The sequence below is a fragment of the Solanum lycopersicum genome, chromosome 6 (genome assembly GCF_036512215.1).
Source record: "Solanum lycopersicum chromosome 6, SLM_r2.1".
NCBI classification, from domain to species: Eukaryota; Viridiplantae; Streptophyta; class Magnoliopsida; order Solanales; family Solanaceae; genus Solanum; species Solanum lycopersicum.
In genome coordinates, this window is record NC_090805.1 from 39,850,653 (window position 1) to 39,860,876 (window position 10,224).

Consider the following 10,224-nt stretch of genomic DNA (forward strand, 5'->3'; position numbering starts at 1 on the left):
ATAACTCCTGGTCAGAGGAAATCATGATTTCACATGTGGTTGTGATGAGTTAGAAAATATGCAAATATTATCAATAAAATGAGTAATTATGTTTATGATGTATATATTCTTTATAACACATCAGCTATTATTAAAACTAGGGAAAAGAGTCTGATATACCCCTCAACTTTGTCATTTAGAGCTGATATACCCCTCGTTATAAAAGTGATTCATATATGCCCTTACTGTTATACAAACGGCTCACATATACCCTTCATTTAACGGAAGTTAAAAAATTAGTTTTAAATTTATATTTATTACTTCTAATTTTTTTAAAAAAATTATTTAGTGGTATATATGATTCTTCTATCAGAGTTCAAGGTATATTTTAATTTTTTTCATACATCAATTATTTTTTGACTTATTTTATTATAATTATTTGAGTTTCTTATTCTTGTTTTGTTTTTTTCTTTCCTTCCTTAGTTTAAAGAAAAAAATTAAACTATTTTTTTTTATATATTGTAATTTAATTTCGTATTCGAAGAAAAAATTTGGTCATCTACAATAAGTTTTACAAGAATATTAGTGAAACATAAATAAATATAATTATCAAAATAATAATTATAAATTAGTCACTGAAACAAAAAAAGTCAAAAAAATATGTTTGACGAGGATTAAATTTACTCATATAGGATTATATTTTTTTGAAAAAAATAATAAAAATTTAAATTAAAATTATTATTTTTTTCATTTTCGTTAGAGGAAAGGGTATATGTGAGCCATTTGTTTACAAGTAGAGGTATATATGAGCCACTTTCATAACAAGGGGTGTATCAGCTCTAAATAACAAAGTTTAGTGGTATATCAAACTCTTTTCCTTAAAACTATCTAATGGTCTTTCTTTAGTAGTTTGTCTATTCCGTCCATATACATGAAAATGTCATTCTATACATAATTGATCAAGTCGGATTACTATGATAAATATTACGTCAAAGACATGATATGTCGAGCCCGTGCTCAGCACGGGCCACTACTGTCTGCTATATATACATATGGCACCTCAGCACTTGGACAATTTGTCCGTTTTGATCGATTCCTAAATTAAGTGGCCTATTTGAAATTTTTGTTGTGGCCTTTTAAGCTTCGAATCCCTGCTTCAAGAATGGGATCTGTAATTTTTTATTTTATTTCAAAAAAAATGGGGTGGAGAAATACCCAAGGGGATTACTATATATAAAATGAAATGTCACCGGAAAATTCAAATAGTCAACAAATTAAGCTATTAAGATTTTTCAAATGAGGTATGTAATTACAATGAAAAAGACAGATAAATAATTACTTATACATTGCAATAATTTGTAGTACGGTATATGACAAAATTAACTTACGGAAATCTAACTCGTACAATTGGTTTAAGTTTAAATGACTATTGATTACTATTTATCAATTAAATTCATTTTATCACAATCAATTCCGACTCCTAAAGATATAGTTCAAATTAATTCAGAAAAAATATGATAAAAATATATTTTTATTTGAAACATATTATATAGTCATAATAAAAAATTATTAAACAATAAAAAAATTGTAAAAAACAAATAAAATTTTAATTGAAGTTAGATGACCACTCACAAAATTAAATGAAGTTAGAACTTAGAAGGGCTTATATTTTAGTAAGTAATTTCATATAATTAAATTTACAGTCTAATGTGTTTTATAATACTTTTTTTTGTAATTTTTATTTAAATATTACAGTATGTAAAAATATTTTTACAATTAAAAATTCAAACTGACTGTATAATTTCAACAGCAAGCACCACATTTGTCACCTTTGTTAGTTCTTCTGTCAGTTTACTGCTTCAAAGTCAACTGAATTTAGATTTACAATTAGAGAGCAAAATTGGAAATACTTCATCTCACAAATTTTGTGCTACATTTTTTCTACTGTGAATTCATGAATAACTCTTCTCAGCTGGCGAGTTTCTTCTTCCTCATTTTCATCATAGCGTTCACACACGAATCGACGAGTTCAGCGATCATCAATCCATCTAAGTCTAAGCAAATTTCATGGAAACCTAGGTATTTTTGCTTCTACTACTTCTTAATTCTCTGTTTATTGTTTTTTTAATGGATTTGATTTTTGATTGTTTACAGAGCTTTTGTATATGAAGGATTTCTTACGGATGAAGAATGCAATCACTTGATATCACTTGTGAGTCTTATTTCCTCTTTTTAATTTTTTTTTTGTAGGAAATTGAAGTTTTTGTGTGTGGATTTGTTTGAATTTGGGGATTGTATTGTAGGCGAAATCGGAGCTGAAGAGATCTGCTGTGGCAGATAATGAGTCTGGAGAGAGTAAGCACAGTGAGGTTAGGACCAGCTCTGGAATGTTCATTTCCAAAGCTAAGGTTGGTTTTCTACACCTTTTTATGTATAATTTCACCATTTTTACTTATTTTATCTTTCAATGTTGTGATGATTCAACTCATATTTCTATTGGCACAAGCTAGTGTTTTGTAATTATCTGGATCTTCACTTTTTTCGAGCTTTAATTTAGCATGTTCTATCACTTACATGATCCTGCAATAATGGTTTTTGATCTTTAAGTATTAACAGTGGTTGTATATGTTAGTTTTCTCATCTCTCTATTCGGAGAAAACAAATTTTGTTGTGTTTCCGCATTTTTCTTTTTGGGACGCAAACTACCTTAAACATCTGCAAAACAAGATGAGGTTCACATCATTTAGCACGTGATCTATTACTGATGGAGAACGATATGGATTTGATTGGGATTCATAATACTTCTTATTGATCCACTTTTCCATACCTGCCCATCTCCAACATAGTTCTTGTTGTTTTAATCTGAATAATCGATGATTGCTCTCAGCATATGACTTATTACAGGCTTCAGATGATATCACTTGTTTTAAAGACAAACTCACTGTTTCACACTTTTTAACTTCTGCATCTTTGATTTTGTGAAATCTATTCTCGTGCCGCAGGATCCTATTGTCTCAGGGATAGAGGATAAGATAGCAACTTGGACCTTTCTACCCAAAGGTGTGGCATCCCCTAAACGATACTTCTATGTGAATTTTTTCTGAACTCATCAATAGTTAGTTGCATATTCAAGATTCTCTCTAATATGTCTATCAGTCTTCTCATGTACAAAGTTAACTCACTTCAGTAAAATGTTTGTAGCTGTATGAACATTAAATGATAATTCCTTCTTTTATACTAAATATCATTTGACAAGTTGAACTGTAAGAGGTTTTGCAGATGTTGGGTTTCACTAAGTTTCAAGACTGAGAATGACATAATGTGGTGTTGATTAAAGAGTGCAACCTACTAGATGAGAGGAAATATATTTGGTTTAAAATATTATCTGTTCTGTTCACTCTTTATTGGTTTACAATGGATATGTTTTTATTGAAAAAACCCGATATGCTATATCTGCTATACTAAAAGTATAAAAGCTGTTAACTTTTTAACTACTCATTCTGTAAGACTTAAGTTATTAATTACCTATATTACAAGAATTATTCTCCTTGAATTCAATTATGAACAAACTTTTTTGACAGTAATTCCCTGTTTTATCCATTAAGTTTGTCACTATATCTTCTGATTAGAAATACCCAAGTACATGATAGTTACTTCTTATTTACAGAAAATGGAGAAGAAATACAAGTACTACGATATGAGGAGGGGCAGAAATATGAGCCGCATTATGATTACTTTGTAGACAAGGTTAATATTGCTCGAGGTGGACACAGGTTGGCTACTGTACTTATGTATCTCACTGATGTTGAAAAGGGAGGTGAGACTGTCTTCCCAAAAGCAGAGGTTAGTTTAGTTTGGTTTGATTCTCTACTTTGTGTATTAGAGAAGTCTTTCTGTTCGTCTCTCTATAAATTGAATGCTACTGATGAAATGGCATTTGCAATTTAGCTTCACCAAATTTATACTACAGTCTGATCTTGGCTTCTTCTTCTTCTTTGTTTTTGAATATTTTATTACACATTCTTTACTCAACAAATATTGGAACTTTCTACAGGAATCTCATCGACGTAGGTCAATGGCAGCAGATGACAGTTTGTCTGAATGTGCAAAGAAGGGCATAGCAGGTAAACCTATACGATTTCAAAATCTCTCAGAATTGTTGCATAGTTGTATTTGCTGAAACTTATTGTGCATCTTTCTCTTCTCGGAATTTATCAGTGAAGCCACGAAAAGGAGATGCCCTGCTTTTCTTTAGTCTCTATCCAAATGCCACTCCTGATCCTATTAGCCTCCATGGTGGGTGCCCTGTACTTCAAGGTGAGAAATGGTCAGCAACAAAGTGGATTCATGTGGATTCCTTTGACAAAACTGTGGGTACCGATGGAAATTGCACCGATGCTGATGAGAATTGTGAGAGATGGGCTGCTCTTGGCGAATGCACCAAGAATCCTGAGTATATGCTGGGAAGTGCAGACCTTCCAGGATATTGTAGGAAGAGCTGCAAAGCATGTTAAATCAGTATGCTTCTCTCTCCCACTAAATTAGTGTCGAGAGTCGAGACAGTGACAGTAATTTGGTTTAGTTGTTTGTATTTTATGTTAACTTTCTTCAACTTCCTCTTTTCCTAGTGACGTTTGTGCACTACATTGCATATTCTGTTTTGATCTGCTTCCACATACAGGTGCAAGCATGCAAGAAACAAAAGATTTGATATAATATGATAGCTAGGACTAAGACATATATCAATATTTGGATTGACCAAACACTGATAGTAGAAAATACGACCTTTTAGGAAAAACAAAAGGATGGAGGAAAATGGGAAGAACACTTTTTGCGCAACAATGAATTGTGTATCGACGATAATAGGATCAACTGTTTTTAATTTTTCTTCTGTTTTGGATTTATTTGTATAAAAGGAGAAGACGATGACAGAACCAGACCGTGAACATTATATAATTTTGATCTTACCTTTTGTTTATGTTAGGTTATTAGCACTTTAATAGTAATATTTAACATATTAAATTGCTTTATTTTGGAGTTATAAGAATGACCGTTGGAATGGATAACTTCTACATTATCCATTAGCATTGATTATCCATCACTTTATTTCATTCTTAATTCCTCCATTACTCTTTGTAACCTATGTAACTCTTATTTTAACATATGTAATCTATGAAATTCCTAAGGCCATTATCTTCACCATTTGCTACCTCCATTATCTTCCTATTCATTGCTATCGATGTAACCTATGAAACTCCTAAGACCATTATCTTCACTATTTACTATCTCCATTATCTTCCTATTCATTGCTACGAAGACTTCTTATAATATAAATAGTGTGGTGGTTTTCATTTGGTTTGGAACACACAACATACAAGAGAAAATATAGAGTGAAAAGGTTAGTTAAAAATATAGTTCTTATTAGTTGAAGGGAGATGTTCTTTTTTGTGGGGCTTTAGACTCAACTCTTGTCCAGAGTTGTTGAGTTATTTTTTGTTTAAAGGTTGTTGTATCCTGGAGGGGACAAGTCAAAGAGAACTACTGCTGAATCGAAAACGTTTGTTGCAGTGTGCTTGAATCACCTTAAAGAGAGAGATATCCGCGCCTCAGCCTTGAAGAAATTTATTTTCTTCATTTTATTTTTAATTATAATCTTATATTTTTTGTTATCTACTAAGTTTTTCACTAACAGTTTATGAATTGGATCAAATCCTAAGTGGTCATACACAAAATGGAGAGGGCAGATCCATGATTTAAGTTCAACGGGTTCAACCGTTTCTCATTGTATTTTGAATCTTATGGTTCTAGACCTACTATTTATCGCAATATAAATGTACTTTTACATATAAATTTATATTTCACGTCAAAAGCATTGAGTTGATATGAACCAGAAAACCCTTGCCTTAATCCTAAATGCAAAACACTTGCAAACTTTTTGAAATTAGATGATTCAGAATGAATATGATCTTATTATATGTATACATTTGTTTAAACATATGTATACCTAATTCAAACATAAAAAAAAATCGAAATTCAGGCATTTACGACTCTACAATTCTTCCTTATTTCTCCTTCACCACCCACAAGGACTCTAATTCCGCCCATTTTCTTCATTGAACGGCCAAAATATGCTAAGAAAACATGTGGATTTTGCATCTTTTTAACAATCAGAGCAGAAAGGGAGTTGGTCACTAACGCAGCATCTGATCCAAGCAATCCCATATGTTGATTGAGAGCCTCAAAATAATGGCTATCAAAGGAGAAAGAACTTTTGGGATCCAATTCTAGTATAGTTGATCTATTAATAGGGTTAGGACATAATTTCCTCAAAGCTGTAGCATAATTGGGATTCAATGAAGGATCAACATCACCCTTTCCTGTGAAATTGTAAAGTCTTCTAGCAACCAATGTGCAATGTGTTACTCCTATTGTATGTGCCCCTGCATATCATGATTAATTCATCATTAGTCGGGATTGTTTGTTAACTGGTTAGAGTCATGCAGATATTAGTAATGTACAAATTCGTTATGAGTTAATTTATATTTTATTTATTCAAGAGATAAGTTATTCATGTAGTAGTAGTTATTCCACCTTCTATCCTACATAAAATAAACATAAATTCTCTCATAACTTAAATATGTAATAGTTTGTAGGTTTCTAAATCATCAACCAAAAGTCATATTAATTTTAGGGTAACTTACAGAAATCTCACAAAATTTAAGAGCTAATTACTTAGATTCGCACTAGTTTACAATATTACAAAATTTATGAGATTTTAGACTTCGGATACATGTATCCGGCGCGTTCAAATATATGAGATTCAAAATTAAGTGCGTTCGGATACGTTCGGATATACTTTGTATTCAAGTGGATTCACATGTATCTGACTCTCTAACTTGTCTCTATGCTTGTATCTAGTATCTCAGATACATGTATCTAGTGTGATTCACATGTATCTGGGATACATATACTATCTCGCTCACCTGATCTATTCCTATTTTAGTGTATCTGGTAGTAAAAGTACATGTATCTAGGTTATCTGACTTGAAATCTGGCATGAAATAATTAATTAGAGGAAAATATGTAATTATACCAAACTATAAGGAGAATTAATAAATATGATTAGAATTTTTGTCTAATTAGGTAGTTTTTCTTTAACTTTATACATGAATAACTTACTTCCAATCTAACTATCAGGTGTCATGTAAGTCATATGAAAACTAATACATGAATATCTTATTTTTCATCTAGCTACCAAACGACCTTATGAGACCGTCACTACTACTCATTTAAATGAACACACATATGAAACTTTCATCACCACTCTCTTAAAAAAGAATCTTGATACTTAGCGTAAAAAATTAAAATAAAATTTATTTTCTTAAATTTCGTATCAATAAGTATATGATCTAAAAGAATAAAAAACAACAAAATGATAGTACTACATTTCTTTCCTTAATGAAACCATGCATGTTAGTGTTATTAATTGGAGATAATAATTTAAATTAGTTTTATTACCTGACAAAGTGACCAAATCAACAATGTCCAAGTTGTTGTCTTCAAATTGTCCCAAAAGAGTGGAAAAGTTTGCAAAACCAGAAGGCAAATTATTTAATGCTTCAGATGCAATCGATACCCTTCCATCTTTTCTCCCTGTTGGAACTTGCCACATTGACCTTCCAAACTATTATTAACAATATAATAAACTTTAATTAGTATTCTGGTGACTCTATTTTATATGATACTCTTTTTTTTAATTATTACGTATTAATATAATTGCTAACGTACTTTTTTTGTGTTACAAGTTTTTTTTTTTTTGTAATTTCTTATACTTATCAAATATCGATATATAAAATGAGATCGAAGGAGTACGTTAATGCTCACCTTAAACTTCTTTACATATTTATCAATAGCGGCGAAGCTAAAATTTGAAATTTATGAGTTCTGAATTTTAATTTTTTAGTTACTGAATTTCAAGTTGATAACATACACATATTTAGGCCGAACATCTAGCCAATACTCCTAAATGTAGTGCTTTAGTAATGGATTCATTAAATCAAGTATAAATAATATATTTAGAACTTAATAAATTGAATGAGTTGTGATAAATAAACACATAATGTTAAAATTGTGAAATGTATATATATGTAGGTGCTTACTTGGTATGAAACAGCATCTCGGGCTGCCAAGGTTAGAATATCAGCACAAGAAACTTGATGTGGGCATACTTGTTCTACTTTCTTCTTTATATCGTCGATAACCTCATAACCTCCTACGGATCTATTCGGAAGTGCTGTTTTTTCTCCACTATTATTTGGAGTCGAATCAAGTAGAATTGATGCATCACATCCCTGCAATAATATTTTTAATGTATAATTTATTACATTAATCAATGTAATTTAACATGTTATATGTTTTTCAAGTAACGCATTACACTTATTGAGGACGAAACCATGCATGCACCTATTGTTATCTTTTAGATGTTTTTATGGTGCAATATATATCCAAATGGTTATCGTACAGAAGTTAAATTCTACTTTCTAAGACGTGATGTGTATATACAATAATTAACTCTCGGAGAAGTTCTCGATAGAGTTGATAGAAAAGATCAGCAAAAATGTTGCGCAGTGTTATGTACTTATATTTTTCTTTATATCGTTATTAATTAGAGAGCTCGTATCCAAGTCATGCAAATGGTATTATTTTTTATAGGAAACGCTTTAATACTCCCAAAGTAGGATAAAATGACTAATCGAACCCTAATATGAATATCAGATTTGAAACCCCCTTATACATAAAATATTTCTTCTATCTACTGTACCTGATTAAAAATAGTTTTTTATGTATATAACACACCTTGAGCTTCTTCGTTTCATATTTTGAATTCTTTTAGTAAATTTCTAATTTCATACTGAATATAATCGATAGAAAAAAGAAGATACGTACCCTGACAAAACAGTCATGATAGTGAAGTCGAAGTAGCTTTGCAGCCAAGGTTGGATCAGCAGCAACTTTGCTCCATGTTATTTCCTTAACAATCTTTTCAACTGAAGGGCAACTTTTGTGATAATAATTCATCTTCAGCTTTTTATTATCTGCATTGCAAATCCCCAAAAACATAACACTAATTATAAATAGAAAAAAAATAATTGGCTTCATCTTTTTACCCTTTAATTTCTTTCTATACACAAAGAGCTACCCAATTAATGTATACTATATACTAACTCAAATATTAATATGCTATTGTTGGTGTTTGAATAGGCTTCTTTGAACTATATTTATAGGATGATTATTATTATTTTTCTCTTTTTTATATTAGCTACTTCTTTGCACGATTTTATGTACATAGCAAATGAAAAATTCATACGTGAAGATGAACTGAATAGTTTTGATATTCATGTGCTTCTTAATTAATCATATGTAGTTCATTCAATTATGCATGATAATTTAATTTCTTGTATTAATTAATCGTTGACCCAAGAAACATATTTTTATTCGACAAGGATATATAGAAAAAATAAAGGAGAAATTACGTGTCTTGGCAAATTTATATTATTTAATTACTCATCATAGTTATAGTTTGCTATAATTACCACCGGTGACTAACATTATACATTAATTATGTGGGCTAACTTCGAATTTGTATAATTAGCCAAGTTTGTATATATATATATATATAATTCGCCAGGATAAACAGACACATATGTATAATATACAATCATTTAACCTATATACGTGTACAATTTGCCTCTCTCCCACTCTCTGCCCTCTCTCGCTCGCCTATCTCCTCCCTCTCTCAATCTCGCTTGCTATATATATAAATACATATGTATAATATATAATTATATATATACATATACAATTCACCTCTTTGCTCTCTCTCTCGATCTCGCTCGCTTCTCTCTTCCCTCTCCCAGTCTCACCCGCCTCTCTCCTCCCTCTCTCAATCTCTCTTGCCATATATACAAATATATATGTATAATATACAATTATCTAACCAATATATATATATATACAATTCACCTTTCTCCCACTCTTTTCCCCCTCTCTCTCGCCTCTCTCCCAATCTTGCTTGCCTTTTTCCTCCATATAACATGTAGCTACAAATTATAATTATCAAACTATAGCTATGGAGAGTAATTAATTATTTTTAAGTGGTTATATCTGAAAGTTTCCCAAAAATAAATGAGCTTCAAGTTATATATAAGGATGTTGTTACCTAGCAGTAGAGTCGTCAAAAAAGGG

General features: G+C 30.8%; 2 protein-coding genes across 2 annotated transcripts; one reads left to right on the forward strand and one right to left on the reverse strand.

Annotated features, from left to right (window-relative positions):
• The first annotated feature begins 1,772 nt into the window (after positions 1-1,772).
• LOC101265933 (probable prolyl 4-hydroxylase 4) lies at positions 1,773-4,695 on the forward strand. Its single transcript, XM_004241017.5, has 7 exons — positions 1,773-2,058; positions 2,134-2,191; positions 2,283-2,387; positions 2,982-3,039; positions 3,647-3,822; positions 4,034-4,103; positions 4,198-4,695. The coding sequence occupies exons 1-7, from the start codon at positions 1,934-1,936 to the stop codon at positions 4,491-4,493; spliced, it is 888 nt and encodes a 295-aa protein (XP_004241065.1). The 5' UTR covers positions 1,773-1,933; the 3' UTR covers positions 4,494-4,695.
• A 1,216-nt stretch (positions 4,696-5,911) lies between these two features.
• On the reverse strand, positions 5,912-9,230 carry LOC101255893 (peroxidase 24). The gene is made up of 4 exons (XM_010323968.4): positions 8,926-9,230; positions 8,139-8,330; positions 7,498-7,663; positions 5,912-6,419 (listed from the first exon to the last, which is right to left on the reverse strand). Exons 1-4 carry the CDS (start codon positions 9,136-9,138, stop codon positions 6,013-6,015), a joined length of 978 nt encoding a protein of 325 aa, XP_010322270.1. The 5' UTR covers positions 9,139-9,230; the 3' UTR covers positions 5,912-6,012.
• Between the last annotated feature and the right edge of the window lie 994 nt (positions 9,231-10,224).